The sequence below is a fragment of the Equus quagga genome, chromosome 8 (assembly GCF_021613505.1).
Source record: "Equus quagga isolate Etosha38 chromosome 8, UCLA_HA_Equagga_1.0, whole genome shotgun sequence".
In the NCBI taxonomy this organism is placed as follows: domain Eukaryota; kingdom Metazoa; phylum Chordata; class Mammalia; order Perissodactyla; family Equidae; genus Equus; species Equus quagga.
Window position 1 is genome coordinate 57,350,863 of NC_060274.1, and position 17,765 is coordinate 57,368,627.

The 17,765-nt window shown below is 40.7% G+C and overlaps 1 protein-coding gene across 1 annotated transcript; it reads right to left on the minus strand.

Moving 5' to 3' along the window:
• Positions 1-1,242: 1,242 nt before the first annotated feature.
• SRI (sorcin) lies at positions 1,243-16,696 on the minus strand. The gene is made up of 8 exons (XM_046669609.1): positions 16,598-16,696; positions 15,594-15,677; positions 13,495-13,564; positions 6,773-6,816; positions 5,832-5,979; positions 5,500-5,613; positions 4,405-4,463; positions 1,243-2,711 (listed from the first exon to the last, which is right to left on the minus strand). The coding sequence occupies exons 1-8, from the start codon at positions 16,646-16,648 to the stop codon at positions 2,685-2,687; spliced, it is 597 nt and encodes a 198-aa protein (XP_046525565.1). The 5' UTR covers positions 16,649-16,696; the 3' UTR covers positions 1,243-2,684.
• Positions 16,697-17,765: the final 1,069 nt, after the last annotated feature.

Consider the following 17,765-nt stretch of genomic DNA (forward strand, 5'->3'; position numbering starts at 1 on the left):
TTATGATATTTTAGGCATCTAATAAGTCATTAAGATGAACCCTGAAACAGTAATACACTCAGCTGAGCAACAGGAAAGTCTGGTTCAGAGACAGGAGAAGTTGTAGGTCACATGCCATCTCATCGACTAACAGTACCACCTGGAACATCATGCCAGCTGGAGTCTAAACTCCACGTCAGCCCACTAGGAGTGAGAGCTGTGATTCGTTCAACACCACTGCTGGGGCTGCTGGGGTGCAAACCTATGCCACTGTCCCCAGGGAAGCACCAGGCCTCTTGCAGCCACGTCCTGTGGAAGGGTTGAAAAGGGTTATAAGTTCTTTATAAATCATGAATCTCTTGAAGCACACAACTCCAAAACTAAATCCTGAGTTGGGATGATTTGAGGAACTTAATCAATTCTCCAAATAACTGAAGTGTTCAAGTTTGTGCTCACGGCCTTACCATTTTCCAGCCAGATGCTTTAAGAAAAACAGACCAAGCAACAGTTTTAAAGGAGTGAGGCTGCATTGGAAGTACATAATGAATGACAGAACCCAACATAAAAGAGAAATAAGGCAACACAAAATTCACTTGTAATGAAGACTTAGACTGTAAAGAAAGAGGATGGATGCATCAAATTTGTCAAGAAGGAAACTTTCTAACTACAGGGACATACTGAAGACTAGGCTCCATGCTTACAGAAAGAAAACAGTGCAAGTGTAAGTGGAGGAGATAAGGAGACTTGCTACAAGGTGTCAATAATTAAAATTGAGTTGATTGACTATTTCTAGAGAGACGGTTTTGTAATACTTTAGCACTTACTCCAAAACAAATTCAGAACCACGACTGACACAGCACACCTTGGAAATTATCAAAGCAGTAGCATGGTTCAAATATGACCCATGACCTTGGGTCAGCCAGGGCCTTCTTTACCATCCAGGAAATGACCATTTCCTTACCCTATGATTTCCTCAGAGGATCCCGGTGAGTTTGAAGCAAACAGCAAGCACTGGTCCTTGGAGCCCCTCTGGCCCTTTTCTGGACAGCTCAGGCCCAAGCTAAGCTATGTGGTCTCTCAGACAATGTATCTGGCATGAAACCTACTCTCACCATGTAATATAAAGCAGGCTGCCTCACAAACTGATATGTAGCCCAGGTGTGGCTACCCGACATAAATGTAAGTTAGGGTTGAATAAATATTTATAAAATGGATATATGTATTAGCAATATTTGAAAAAATAATTAGTGAAATGAGGCTAAAGATGCTTAGAAATGTTTTATTTTCATTGGTTGACAATTAACTGATCATCTGAATGGTAACTCTCACATTGTACCCTAAAATAAGACAGATATTCTGCGGACAGGGAGAAAATAGACTAATTTCATTGTTTTATCTGTTAAGCTCTCTTGCAAAAAAGAGCAAACTAGGTTAGTTTTAAATTTAAGCAACAGAAACATTATTGGTGCTTAAAGCAACACATTTTTTCATATTCAGAACTACCCCTACCCCATGAGGTATTATCTCCTTTTCAAAGATAGGGAAACTGAGGCTCTGAGATTTTCTGAAATGATCAAACCACATATTTAGTAAGAGGCACAGCCAGCATTAGAATCCAGATTTTACTTAAAAGCATATGGTTTCAAAATGAAAAAGAAAAATCTCTTCCATTATAAATGTAATACTTGCTTATCAGAGAATATTTGGAAAAGTAGTACAAAGGAAGAAAATGATCCTGACTCCCAGTGGTAGTCACATCAACATATCGGTACCTTCTTTCCAGTACTTTTACTGTGTATATTTTTTAATGTAAGCGTGAACACATGGCATATCAAAATGGAAGTATCAATATTTTAAACATATTCTGATTTTATAAGGAAAGCACACACTTTATAGAAAACTTGGAAAATACTGAAATATATCAAGAAATTAGTCACCTAGAATCTCATTAGCCAAACATAACCGTCGTTAATATTTTCTTATAATCTCTTCATCTTTTTCTATCGATTTTCTTTTTTACATAGGCAAGCTCATAATGTACAAGGTTTTTAAGTATATTAACAAAGGTTTATATGGATGATGACAAAGAGGAACCTGGTGACAGACAGTATTTCCCACTCAAATTACCCAATAGGTTTTCAAGAAGCAGAAAATAATCACTCATGTTCCCTGTCCATTCACATGGCCATCAAAATATCTGTAAGCCGTAAAGCCTGTGCTAAGTTTCCACTAAGGTGAAGCCTGATATCGATTACCATGTTTCTTTTTTGCATCCAAGTGGTCTAAACCACTTACATGATAAGAACACTCCCCGCGCATAGCTTTCAATACCATGCAAAAGCCCTTCTAGGAGAGGAAAGACAACAGCTGCAGTCTGATGAAAAGGGCTTAGTATCCTACAATGAGAAATATATCATTTTGCACACTTAAATTTACCTAAAGAGGTTTAGCAAGAAAATAAGGCATAATTAATGGCTCAAGGAGTTCTAAATGGTGTAACATTTAGAACAGATTAACAAAATTCCAAAGGATTTATTATCAAAACAAAAAATGAAACTTCAGATGTACATAAAGTAATAAACCTTTACAACAGCTGTTAAGGAAAAGCTGCAGTGTAAGTTTACACACATAGAAAAGGCGAGGAGTAAGAGCAAAAGAGAACTCCAGTTGGAATGTTGATTATGTCCATACAGCTTCCTCTTGATTTAAACACTCATGACACACTGAATGAACTGAAAGAGAGAAAAGTGAGCATTATGCTGCATATCTCAGAACACTGAATACCCCCCAGCTTATTTTTAGGCAGCTTACATTTTGGTATTCTAATATGAATTATGGATTTAAAAAGTCCTTTCTAAAATAAGAGTAAATGATGGATGAAAGGTGCACTTTTTGAGGGAAGAAGTCTAGTATAAAATCCAACGGGTTTCCCACATCAAAGCTTCTTACAGGAGGCAGATCTTACTCCAATGGATCAAGAATTATTTAGTCCTTTAAAACCAAAAAATCCAAAGAATATCTTAAATCCAAATAATATCTAAGACTGTAGAAATGGTCATGGTCAAAATACCTACCCACAAATACAAATAACAGTTTCTAACGTTTTATCACGAGGGGACTTCCAAACTGCAGGCTATTATCCCACTACTTAACAGAGCGTTTTCAAACAATTCCATTAAAATCTGCTTTACTAAAATAAATCCTAGCATGCAAGAATATGAATGCACAGAAACAGAATATCTGACAATTCCTATGCAATTCAGAAACCCCAGTTTAGAAGCATCAGTATTTGCTGTGAAATGTTTGCTTCACTATTAAACACATACCAACAGACTGCTTTTCCTATCAGTTTTCTTTCTCACGCTTCCAGCCAGAAGGAGGCACTGTGCACTGCTGATCTTGCAGCATTCCTACAAGGCCAGGCTGATTATCCCTCCATCCAGGAAAAGAAACTAAGGATCAAGACATTTAGATATCTCCTAAGTGGCCCTGTCTGAGGCCAAAGCCTGTGCACTTTCCAATCCACAGCCTGCCTCTCCATCTTGGAAACAGTGACAGGACTGTCACCTGAGAATTTAACGCACACCAAAGAGAACATACCTTTAAGCAGAAGAAATAAACATATTTACACACAAGCCTTTTTCAAGTGTACTCAACTGCAGCAGCCGCTAAACCAAAAATATGTGCGTCTTTGTATTTGGTAATGAAGAAACACTTTAGAAAATTTAGTTACACAGTGATTGCCATTCTAAAAGTGATTTTTTTTTTAATGAATGGCTGAGCAAAAAATAGAGAAACAACTAAACATCTCCCTAGCTTTGTTATGTATATCCAACTAATGCCATCGAAGATGGCAGTTGGTTGCATCCCACTAGTTACATGGCCTTATCCTACCTCATTTAGTGTGGCTGTTTAGTAAATACATTGTTTTAAATTGTGACTTATGTTTGTGCCTTTGGTCCTCAATGAAGAACACTCGTATGCCAAGTACAGCTTTGAGCTGTTAAAGTTATTTCTCAATGACTGAGATGATTTGTTTAATGAAGGCAAAAGCAGATACAAATCTACATGGTGTTTTTCAAGGACATTTCTAATTGAAATCTCCCACTAGCCCAGTGAAGAAGGCATTATTATTACTACTTCTTTCCTCAAACAGTCTTGAGCAATGAAATCTGCCTAAGTGACCGAGTTAATAAGTGGGACAAGCCAGACTTTCACCCAGGTCTTTTAATGTAAATAAAACAGTGGTCTATGGATAAGATTAATAATAAATGAAATTAATAACTTTTGAGTGGTAACTCCTTCTGATTATTTCATTCTTGATTGTCTGGCATGCTTAAGATGCTCCTAACAGCTCACTTCAAAACGGATGCCCATTTGGTACGTCTTATTTGACTACTCAGTTCTGAATTTGCTGAGACTTACATCATCATATGGGAAATTCACAACACCTTGCTGAGCAGTATCCCGTCTTCGAAAGCTGTCTGTAAAACACCACAGTAAAATTTATGTTTTTTTAAAAACATCTTATCTGAAATCATAATAGTTAATTATTTTGGTATTGGGTTCAAACTGCAGTAACATTTAAATTATACAACCAGCCAACATGAACAAAAGACAAAAGAAGGCAACTATATGAATATTAATAGATTTAATATGCAACAAAGTAATGCAATATGCAGAAGTGAGTCAACTGTCTTTCTCAATGTGGAGCTGGAAGAAAACACCTTATCCCAAAGTCAGTAAAAGCTATGTGACTCTGAGGCCATTACTTAAGTGTGATGAAAGCACAGAATTTTAAACTTCTTAATAACATAGCTATTGTTTAATTAGGAAAGGATAGATGGAGCCCTAAAATGACAAATGGGCTATGATCAAATATTCTACCCATTTGAGTTCTGTCCTATTGAAAAGGATTTACTTTAATAAAAAAAAATCTGCCCTCAAATTTTTGTTAGGATGCAAAAAAATTATAAAACCAGACATTAAAAAGAGTTAAAAACTAAAGAGAGGAATGGAAGAAGAAAAAAATATACAAAAGAAACAAAAAGAATAGAGGGAATAAAAAAGAAATTATTGATATAGCCTCATTTAAGAAGTACATCTGAAACAGAGGACCACCATTTTAAACTGTTTTCCAACAGGAAGAATTAGGAAAGAGAGCTACAAATGAGTAATTTCACTCTTCAAATATTTCATAGTCTAGGGAGACATCATAGAAAACCACTCAGACTGAACAAAAATGCACAATTTAGCTTGTTATGTTTTGGAACATTTTAGTAAAATTTATTTAAGATTCTTTTAATGGCAGATTACTTACTAATCTGAAAAATATTTCTGAAAAGACAGAATTATTCTGCTAGATATGCTTAATAGCAATGTTAAAAAGCCACCGAAGCTAGAAAAACAAAAAAGTAAAAAAATTGGGGCCAATAAAAGTTCAGAAGCACTGAGAAATGAAATGTCATAAAAACTGTGTCTCTCTGGCCCATGGTGCCGACCCCATCTCAAAGAACACACCTGTCAGAGCTCGCAGTTTGACGCAGCAGGCGATGTAGTCATCGAAGGTGATCTTCCCATTGGTGCTGTATCGTTTTGCAATTGAATTCACAGCCTGGGGACTTAACCTAAATCCTGAAAGGAAGAAACATCATCCAGCAAAATAAGTTAAAGGATTACAAAAAGACATTAAAAATAAGTACAATTTTTTAAGATAGAGTACTCATTTTAATTATGAATACACACTACTTCTAGAAAATAGAAACTGCCTTCATGTAGCACTTAGTTATAGAATTTAAAAGAAAAAAATTACTTCTACCAATGAAAAGACAGTTGGAGTTAGCCATACCCACCCATTGTTGTCAGGGCCTTCTGCAATTCCTGAGGATCCACTGTTCCACTCCTATCGCTGTCAAAACTGATGAAGTGTTGTCTCCAGCCATTCAGTACAGCCCAGAGTTCTTTAAATTCATTGAAACCCATTGTGCCTGACATATCTCTCTGAACTGTAATCAAGGATTAGGGCGTCTTTATTTTGCAACATTTCTAATGATTAAATCAAAAATCAAGGATAAGGGAATTTAATTTGCTTTCTGCTAAAAAGGTTAAACATTCTTCTTGGTATGCCATAATAAAAAGATACTCTAATCATAAAATAAAAAGGGCCTATGGAGAAAAACCTCTGAGTACATCTTTTCACTATGGGAAAAAGATAATCTACGTGATGTGAATACAAGGAAATAACATGGCCATTGTGAGCCACGTATAAGATGCTGTCTTGTTACTGGAACTAGGCTGCACCTTCCGGGTGCCCCAGGCTATGCTGCTTACCCTTCAGTCCTGGGGTCCTCTGTGGCCCTAACACTCTTGGTAAGCCCTTCCAGACCCAGGGTTTTCACTTTTGGAAAATGAGGTGGAATGGAAGGCACCATAGGTTCAGCACTTGCTAAACTGAGTCCACAACTGTGATGTGAAAAATTCCACAGCTTGAAGTTCACGTGCCAATTGTGCAGAGCAATCAATGTTAAAGCAAAACAGTTTCCCTGACCACTCAGATTTCTATACTTGTTCTCCTTTGATGCTCCCTGAGTTCTTGAATAACTAACATTCTATTTACTAGGCTTCTTTCCTTTTTAACACCAAATTACACCTTAAAAGCTAATGATTCTGGAAAACTTTTTCGTGGATATTTGTCACTTTGTCTTTACTGGGTATTAAATCTTAGATGAATTCCTTTGGGAAGGAAATTTTGTCAGGGAAAAACACTGTAGACAGCAATCAAGGTAAAGGATACATCCAGCATCGAAACCATAAGCCGACAAGTCTCCAGGTTAAAAGCTGTTAAATCAAGAAAAGTACATATATATTAATACAATTCCAAATACATTACATTGGATACATTCAAATTAATTAGGAATGTGATTATTTATACTTTTATTTTTATATGCTACTCAATTTACATGGAACTAAATTATATGGAGCTTTAAAGTAGATGTTTTCCAGATAGAGAGGATTCCTTCTAGAACCCAAATTTGATTTTAGCAACTTTAATAGCAATCTTTTAAAAAAGCATTGCATAGTACTGTTAATATTTTTAGGTGTGATCAAGGTTTTGAAGTTGTGGGAAAAAGTGTCACTGTCTTTTAGAAAAGTATACACTGAAGTTATTTCTAGGTGAAATTAATGTTACGATATCGAGAAGTTGCTTCAAAAGAAAACGGGCAGGGTTACAGATCAAACAAGAATGGCAACACACTGATAATTGCTGAAGCTGAGAGATGGGTACATGGGCGTTCACTGTGTAGTTATCTCTATTCTTGGACAGGCTTAACATTTTCTATAATATAGTCTTTTTAAAGTATTATATTCTTTCTTGCCTTTGTGATACCGTGAGTTCAATTCACCATAACGAACCACAATGTATTACATCCACATGGTGAGTAAGAAGGTAGGGTTGCTTTGTTCCTACTCATAACTGACCGTAAATAGCTGGTTTTGCTAGTTCTGTGTCTCATCGTGCTTTTTCTTTCCCCTTTAATGTCAGGCACTGAACAATAACCTCCTACCTCAAGTAGCCTATGACCTCTTTTCATATTCAATAAGCTTGTATATGAAACCAGATAAATGCACTTACTAGAATTGTGTGTTAAGTAAGAGCGCTCTGGAATAAGATCCAATGACCAGTTTAGTGATGGCCACTGTTCAGAAGCGTTTTCAGTTTACTTACAATTCGAGGGTGTTCTGAGGGCATGTCCATACCTCACTTAGACAACTAAACTAGAATATACTTATTGGTTAATGGCCTACTGGTAATCTACCCAACTGTTAGCAAATTAAAAATAAAGAATTCCCTGCATTTTATGGTGTGTTAGTGGGAATCAATGACGAAATATTATATAGGTATAAAGAAGCTATAAGGCTAGAAGGCCAAAGTGATGAGGGTCATGTGGGCAAAACTAGCATAAATTCTGCAAGTTTGTTAAGGTGCACGCAGAACATTTTTTTTTTTTTCCTTTTTCTCCCAAATTCCCCCAGTACATAGTTGTGCACTTTCAGTTGTGGGTCCTTCCAGTTGTGGCATGTGGGACACCGCCCCAGCATGGCCTAACGAGTGGTGCCATGTCCGTGCCCAGGATCCGAACCTACAAAACCCTGGGCCACCAAAGCAGAGTGCACAAACCCAACCACTTGGCCATGGGGCCAGCCCCAGAACTAATATTTTTTAAAGCTCTTACTAGCTTCATTTTTATCTCTAACCAAACAATTTAAAATATAGCTGAGCTAACTCTTATTACTGTAATGTCTCCAAACAGTACAAACTACAGGTTTTCTACTTTTAACAGATTCTGTGTTTGGCATATTCTGGAACCTGAAATAAAAGGCTGGGGACTATTTCTACATTGATCCTTCACTCTCCATCTGATCCACAGACACAGTTCTCTGACGAGAGAGGAAGCAACACTTTGCTACACTTTAGACAAACAGCTGGTCAATTCTTGGGACCGGTCCAGTGGTGCAGTGGTCAAGTTTGCACACTCTGCTTCAGCAGCCCGAGGTTTGTAGGTTCAGATCCTGGGTGCGGACCAACACACTGCTCATCAAGCCATGCTGTGGTGGCATCCCACATATAAAAAATAGAGGAAGACTGGTACAGATGTTAGCTCAGGAACAATCTTCCTCAAGCAATAAAAGGAAGATTGGCAACAGATGTTAGCTCAGGGCCAATCCTACTTACCAAAAAACAAAAAAAAGTTTGTCAATTCTTCATCGTGACTTTGTGTGGAGTTATGAAGTCTCTCCAGTCTAGACCAGTGGTTGTCAACCCTGGGTGCTTATGTGAATCACTCAGAAGCTTTAAAAGATTCTGATACCTGGGCTGCACCACAGAACAACTATTATGATCTTTCCCAGGCTTATTGAGATATAACTGACATAAAATATGGTGTAAGTTTAAGGTATACAATGTAATGATTTGATATATGAATATACTGCAAAATTATTACCACAATAAGGTTAGTTTACACATCCATCACCTTACATAGTTACCTTTTCTGTGTGTGTGGTGAGAACTTTCAAGATCCACTCTCCTAGCAAATTTCAAGTATGCAATACAGTATTACTAAGTATAGTCACCACCACTATAGAACAATTAAGTCAGAATCTCTGAGTGTAAGACCCAGGCATCAGTATTTTTTTAAAGCTCAGATGTTTCTAGTGAGCAGCCAAGGTTAAGACCACTGTTCCACTCAAAGTGTGATTCCTGGACCAGCCATATGACCTGGGAGCTTCTGGAATTGCAGAATCTCAGCCCTTAACCTACACCAACAAAATCAGAATCTGCAGTTTAACAAGATCCCCAGGTGATATATATTCACACTAACAATACAAATCCTCAGGTCTATGCCAGGCGTCTAGGGCAGGGCCCAGCAATCTGGTTTTAGCAAGACTTCCAGGTGATGCTGATGCTGCTCAAGTTTCAGAACCACTGCTCTAGAGGGCCTGATAACTACAGGACAGAGCCAATTGTGTTTGACTTTAGATCAAGGATTTTGAGTGGTCTTGAAGCAGACAGCTTCCCTGTATCCCAGTTCTCTGAATGGCACAACCAACCACTCATTCACTAGAGCCAGAAACCTAGGAGTGTGTCCTCAATTCCCTCTCCTCTGATATTCGATCACCTTCTAAACAGCTTTAGGATCCATCCATTTCCAGTCCCACTGTCATTTTCCTGGTTTAGTTAGCATTTCTCTCACCTGTATGACTCCAGGGGACACCTAACAGGTATCCTTGACTCCTCACGTCCTCCACACCCATGTCCCCCAGTTTAGTTTTTCTCCTACAGTCAGGGTAGTATGTGCTCTTCTTCTGTCCACTGCTCTCAGGACAAAGTGCAAACATCTTGGCTGGCATGTAAGGTCATACACATACTTTCCCAGGCCAGCTCATTTCCGACTCTTCATTCAACACCCACATGCCATCTTCATGGTGAATTTCTCTCAGTTTCTTGACTGAACCATGCTCCTTCTCATCTCTGGGTCTTCTGTAAGTGCTATTCTGTTTGCCTGGAACACAACTTCCCTATCCACTGGCTTCTTGGTCTGCCTCATTTCTCCTCGGTTTAGATATCAATTGTGCAAGGAAAACTTTCCTGACTTCTGTCTGGGTTATGTGCCCTCCTATGTGATCCCACAACCTCTATACTTCACCTATCCCAGCGCTTTTCACAATGTCCACAGACACTGTTTGTAGTTGCACATCCTAGCACCTAGCACATGGTGGGCATCCACTAAAAATGTGTTGGTTGCATAAATGAATGAACGGATGAGACCAAATTCTCATCCCTATGCAGAAAGCTGTACACTCCTCTCAAAGAGTCTAAGGAGGATATGTTTTTCAAATAAATTCTTCTGATTTTTACTGATACTTAAAATTAATGTATAATCCCTGATGTCAAATACCAATCTTAAGTCAAAATACCAATAAGGGTATAGGGCTATGATTTTTCCATTTTAGAAAATCTTCCATACTCATGAACTCAACAAATGCCTGTTAAGTACTCACTATGCACAGGGCTCAGAACACCAAGAACACTGGAGATACAGAAGTGAAATTGGATCCTGCCCTGGCTGACAGTCTAAGGAAATGGAAAGTCATGTGCACATGCAGCTCTAATGAAGGCGGAGGCACCGAAAAGTACCAGGACCCATTGAGCACTGAGAGGCTCCTTCTTGGTAAGAAAGACTTCATAGAAGAAGCAGAATTTAAACCAAGCCTTGAATGACAGGAAAGATGTGGGACATTTGGTGACAGTCAAGTAGAACTAGGCTCCAGCATAAGCAAAGAGAAGCACGACAGTGCAGGGCAGGCAAAGGAACCAGGAGGAAGTATGGTTCAGTGAGGCTGCATCACAGGGGATCCTGAATTCCCACTAAGCTGTTTAGCTTTTGTTTTACAGGCACCAAGGAGCTACCCAAGATGTGCAGAGGAGAGCCACGGGTTAGACCGTGTGTCAGGAAGAAGAGACATTTGGTCATCCTTTGTGAAGGATTTAAAAGAGAGGGAAGCAGATGGGGGGTGGGGGGTGGTGAACAAAAGTGAGGGAACAGAAAACTGCCCATTCCAGGCAGTTCTAATGAACTAGAACACTGACATCTGATAAGTTGGAGTGAGGAAAACTCTTGCTCAGATTTAATTGTATTCCCCCCCCAGAAATAGCTTTTATTCTATTTTAAATAATTTCAAAAGAACATTTGCTATAATTTTACCTTTACTCTGTTTCTCCCGTTCATTCTATTAGAATGCCTCAAATATCTTCTCTTCTAGTAGAAATCCACAATTTAACAAACCTACAGGAAAACCCTACCTCCAGCTGTTTCTCTCAATCTTACCACAGAGGAACAACTGCACTCAAGGAAGAAAGAGCAGCTGAATTACTTCTTACAGGCTAGAGCCACTTCCCTCATCAGCCCCACCTCTCAGTATGACTGTTTCCTTTTAAACTGGTTAAGAAGGTGCCCGTAGGTACTGGGCTGGAGTATCTCACCACCCCCCACCCCCAGCCGCCAATCTGCACTTTTTGGCTTGGAAGCTGTGTTTAAAAAACCAATGACTGTATAATTTCTACGTTACAAATCTCACTCTGACACCTCAGAAGCAGGATGGTTTTGTGGTTCATTACAGTCTCCGTGACCAGATGACAGTAAGCAAATTAATTCCATCCCCAGCTCCTGATGACTCAGGACATGTCTTCTCTGTAACTCAAAGATGAAAGGCCATCACCAAACATGGCTTTCTCAAGTGGAATTTTTAAAAGGACTGTTCTCCAAGGATGGACGACCTACTCTGTTAGTCAGATTTGAAGACCTGCCACACCTCTTCTACTGAAAGGCTGTAGAATAAGAGTTTACGCTGTGACACAGCTCACTTTTGTAAACCCTGCTATCAGACCTTCTTTGTTCACTAGCCCCAGGTGCTCGAGTTTAAGGATTAACAATTTAAATATATTGCCTACAACAGTAAAAAAACTCCCTAATCTAGAAGGTACTTCTTTTGTTTAGACCAGATTAAATGACAGAAATGCAAGTTTCCTCTTTTGTACTAATTCCCCCAACAAGACAAATATTAATAGGATACTGAAGTCACAAAAAACAAAGGATGATAAAAATAGAAATGCAAGGGCTGGCCCCGTGGCCGAGTGGTTAAGTTCGCGCTCTCTGCTGCAGGCAGCCCAGTGTTTCATTGGTTCGAATCCTGGGCGCGGACATGGCACTGCTCGTCAGACCACGCTGAGGCAGCGTCCCACATGCCACAACTAGAAGAACCCACAACGAAGAATATACAACTATGTACCGGGGGGCTTTGGGGAGAAAAAGGAAATAATAAAATCTTTAAAAAAAAAAAAATAGAAATGCAAATAGTTTAAAAAGAGAGCATTTAGTAAATGTGCCACGTCAAACAGTCAAAAAATGCCACTATCCAGCCTCAGGTTTGAGTTCTAGTTTGAGTGTTTTAATTCACAGCTTACCAGGAACTGGGGCTTCGATTTGATCTGTCTCAGTGACAAGTGGCAAAGAAGCTGGCAAGTAAAGCACTTCAATCAAGACACTATTCGCTACCCTGGATATCTGTCATGGGCAAGGTCTGATTCGAAAAGAAGTATATGGTCTGTGTGTGGGGGATGGTGAGAAGCCCCCAATCAGGATGCAGCATTTTTGCAGTAGTTCCCTGTCTGCAGCTTGTGGCAGAGGCTCAAAAGGCAGGAAGGCGAGGTGAGCGCTGAATTATAAGGCAGCAGATCTAGTCTGTGAGGAACTGAGGAGGAGGAGGGGGGAGGACCAGTGTAAAGAGTTTAGAAATTAGGAGGGACACTTCCTACTTAGCCTGAACACATTCTCTGAAGTGGAAAGAGGAAAGACATGGGGGATGTCATGGCAAGCATTTCTGTGGCCAGCAGCATGCTCGGAGACCAGGAGTCCAGAACTAGCTCCCTGAGGACTAGGGTTGGGAGACTGGCCACCTCTGGGAAGGGGTAAGATCGACAGGACCAACCACTCAGAACTAGGAGTGCAGGGTAGGCCACTCAGGAACCAGGTGCACAGGACCAGACACTCAAAGCCCTAAGTGCCACCAGGCTCGGGAGGGAGTAAGCTCCTAGCAAATAGCAGTAAATGTTCACTCCTATCATTGATGACACCTGACCTGGCAGTTTTCATTTCAGCACGTTAACTGGTCCTCTGTGGAAGAGGCCACATAAACTGTCTCATTGGTCTGAATGGTCCCAGACACATGGAACCAAATCCCAGAAACCCATGAAACTGGAGGGTAGTGTGGAATGATTTATTAAGAAGTATTTTTAAATTAACATTTTGAAATAATAAACAACTGAATTTAGCTTTTGAAATTGTAAACTTAGCTGGATCAGAAAAGCTCAGTTTCCTTGAAGGCTATAAGCACAAGTAACAGCTAAAATATGAAACACAAGAGAAATTCTAGAGGACCTTTGGGACTGTCACTTACGTTTGTATCCTCCGGCAATGCCTGACTGAGTCAGGCATCTCTGTAATTCATCAGCGTCTATTTGCCCATCCTTTTGAAAAAAAAATAGGAAGAGGATCACAATGGTGATTTGTACTTTCTAGTTCTTTGTTTACTTTCAGTGTAGCGACAGTAATAAAGAAAATGAGTATTATCACACGAGACCTTTTTTTTAAGAAATGCCTTCTAAGAGTAGTCATTCTTCTCATCACTCTACTTCCAAAAACAATTTAATGATGAAAGACAAATCGTTAAGTTTTGTTCCGCAAATGGATAATTAGAGCTATAAACAAAAAATACATTTCTTAATCCCTAAGCGGGCATTCAATTTCAGACTCTATTTTAATTATTATGCAAGAATTAACAAAGTCTGAAAGCTGCTTACATCTATACTTTTGTATTACAAACATCTTTCCATCATTTCCTCTAAATTCCTGAATTAGATTTGGCAGAGACATTCTCAAGTGTAAGGTTCCTCTTTTAATAAAACAGAGGTGAATTCAGTTTCTTCCATTGATACATGATATTTTAAAATGGATGAATAAAACTAGTTTCTGTCTTGAACTACTCTTCTCTCAGTCTGAGCTGGGAAATTGCCAAAGCCAAGCATTTTAAAATAAAATTATTTATGTAGTTGCTTAAAAATCTTACTCCTCTTTCCAGCTATTTGGGAGGGGAGTGTGGAGAGGGTAGAGCAGGGTACACAGCTGGCATCAGTAAATAAAAAGCATGGTTCACACAGAGAGGCCTCCATGATCACCTTTGCTTATGATGTGGTGAGTAGTTTTCTCAGACCACAATTATATCTAGAAGATACATTCTGCCTATTCATTGGCTGATGTAGGTCAAAACTAGACAGTATGTTATTTTTAGGGATTTTAAAATAAAATACTTAAATCTTCAAGTCCATGAGTATTATAAGTTCTATGTGAGGAGCAGGATCAACAGTGTGAAAGACGATGGATATGCTGCTGCAGGCCAGGGCTGCTGAAAGCTAAGCAGATGGGGTCACTTACACGGCTGAAGGCACAGGCAATCTAAGAACAGGAGTCTTGAGGTTTGCTGTGCCTTGTGGTTTCAAAGGTACAGATCATTAACAGATTAAGCGGATACTTAAGGGGAAGCTCTTTCTGTTTTAGACTCAATTTTCCATTCAATTTCTCAAACCGTATTTCTTAGAGTGCTATTCTAAAAGGTGTTCTTAGGTTTTATCCCATAATATTCTATGGCATTTTCACATTCAGATTGCATCAGTTCTAGCTTTTGATCAAAACAAAGCTAAAGTGAACCCATAACAGCAAGCATCCCTTCTGGACACATTTGGATTAGCCCAACAGTATATTTGCCGTACACAGTGACCCGGGAGCTAGAGAAGTGTTCTCCCACAAGGCACACCGCCACCTGTCACATACAACTTAGACTGCAGAGAAGTGAAAGGCCTTGGGGAGCTGATCTAAATTCTCTCTCTGGGTCAACAGGCCACAACACCTAATAAGGACAAGAAGAGCTGACCTAGTAACCGCATCTGCACAAAGAGAAACTAAACAGTTCACAAGATGAACTTCCTGATAGTAAGAAGAGAGTAGTAACTTTCTTATTTTGAAACTGGTGGGTTTTTACCATAAAAACCTATTTCTTAAGGGGGTAATTGATTAATAACAATCAAATTCACTCCAAAAGTAAGTGTCTATTAGAATCTGGCTACAGAATTACTAGTATATGCCTTTAAGTTGTACAAACAGGGGTTATGCTCACCAGATGTGGAATTTTTCTCTGGAAAGCACCCTGGACCCTGACACTTCACAGTTCTAAAGACATCTTTCTACCTTACAGATCTTCAAAGCATATTTATAATCCCTATTCTGTTCAATCTGACCCCAGTTCAAGTTTAGTTTGAATTGAACAAACACTAGTAACACTTTGTCCTAATTTTTTCTGAATATTCAGAAGTAATTGACTATAAATTTCTTTCTCTTTTTTCTTTTGCAGAAGCAAAGGGATTCTCTTCTAGAGGAAAGGCCGCTACATAACAAAGGCTATGTGGAATCTGACAAGTCTGTAATATAAAGAGAAAAGCTAACCTGTCCAGCTACAGCAGCAAAGTAACCATATAGTGGATCCTGAGTTTGTCCGGGAAACGAGGGTCCTCCGGGAGCGCCTCCATACTGTAAAACAGAAACACAAAAGCATCATTCCGCTGAATCAAGGTTTATCCTTTCACCATTGAGTGCCTTTGTGCAAAGCCAGGCAATTGCCCGTCCTTCACGCGGCTTACCTCTCCCCAGCGGGCACACACTCACTGCAGTCACTCCACCCCTTTCTTCCATTCTCACCCTATTATAATTTAAAAATTGGCAGCTTGGACCAAAAGGAGTTGTCCAGACAGTGACATCTGCATAAAGTGAAGCAACTTTAAAAATCCCTATTAACCTGCAAGTTACTGAGGTAAATGCAACCTCGGCAAGCCATTTAAGAGCAGGACCCGTAATTGTTTTCCTTTTATTTTTATACCTTTTATGGTATTTTTAAAGCTTTCGGAGACAGGTGTAGCCTAGGGAGGGGTAAGGTGTCTCCGCTGGGCTATTTCGCGGGGAGGGGACATTCTGTTCGGAAACAGTTCCCAGGACGACGCGCATCCACGATGCCGGGCGGAGAGGCCTTCCTCCTGGAGGAATTTTACTCCCGCGGTCTTTCCCTGACTTTTCTTTTTTTCTCATTCTTTTAAAGAGAGAGAGAGGTAGATCCCCGGACCATTCTAGATTAAAATGGCTGTTGCTCTTGGGACAAACAGAGAAGGCGGCGGAGGAAGGCAACAGTCAATTTGCACAATTTCACGCCGCGTATCCGAGAGTCACAGGGTGGGCTTCTTGGGTCAAGATGCGCCAGTGCCTCGGCCCGCGCAGCCACCCGGAGGGAGCAGGGCCGGGGGAGGGGAGAGCGAAAGAGGCCGAAGGACAGGCGCCCGGGGCGAGGCAGCGAGCCGAAGGAGCGGGGCGGGCGGCGCCCGGGGAGCCGCGCAGCACTGTCTCCCTGTGTGGCCTCTCGACGGCCCGGTGTCCAAGGGTCGCGCCCGGGCCGCACTTACCCCGCCTGGGTAATACCCGCCGCCGGCGCCAGGATGCCCCGGGTACGCCATGGTGTAGACTGCGCCGCCGCCCTGCGCGCCTGCCTCACCGCCACGGCCCGCCCGCCGGCCCGCCCCGGAGCGCACCACGCGGGCCGGCGGGAGGGGCCGCGCCCCGGAACCCCCTCCCGCACCGGCTTCGGTTCCCAGCCTCCGCCCCTGTCTGGGCGCTGCGGTATCTTTGTGTTTTATACGCCCAGGCTGTGCATAAGCAAAGGTCGGGTAAGTGATGGAAGACCTGCGTTGCAATTCACACCAGGACTTTCCTCCCTTCGAAACGAATGGCACATTCCAACACCGATACAGTGCCCCGGGAATTCTTTTTTACTTCCTACTTGGCTGTTTTCTGATACGTTTTTTATTTTAAACAACTTTATGGGACAGGGCCATTGGCTCTAAGCAAAGTGAAGTACTACGACGAAGGGGCCGAATGCAGTAGAGCAGCTCTTAGATGCCTTGGTGGAGGGACGGGGGAGACGTTGAAAGATCAAAATATGAAAGCGCACTTGGGAAACAGGAATAAACTTCAGGAAATGGGTGCAAGGGAGCATTTGCCTTGCGGTTGCACATTTCACTGAAGAATAACGGCTTGTTTCCTGGCTAGGGGACATTGTCGTCTGGTTAAGGGGGGGCATAGCTCGGCTATGGCCTGGGGAGGACAGAAGGTATTTACTGGGCAGGGCAGCCTCGCCCAGATCGTTCTTAGAAAATGAGTTGTTTGAATTATCTGGATGATTCAAGCGAAGCAATCCCTAGCCTCAAAATTACTCAGCTACTATTTATACAAGAAAAGTTTAGGTCAAGATAGAATGTGCTGGTAAATATTCAGGAAGGTGAGAGATTGGAACTTCTCTTAGGTGATTCAGAAAATGGTTTCCTTCACGCATTTTTCTTTTTCACCCAGTTGAACGTCTGAAACAATTCAGAATTAAGATTTTTGTTTGGTTTTGTTTCGTGTAATTTCAGCCCGCAGTATGTTTTTCTGAATTTTGACGTTTTAAGAAATGCATTAATGAGCAAGATTCACAGTATTTACTTTGGAGGTTGCACAGAAAAATTGAAAAAGTCATCAACGTCTAAGTGTTGGATCACTTGCTGCGTGTGATACTGTGCTTGTTCACTGTGATGC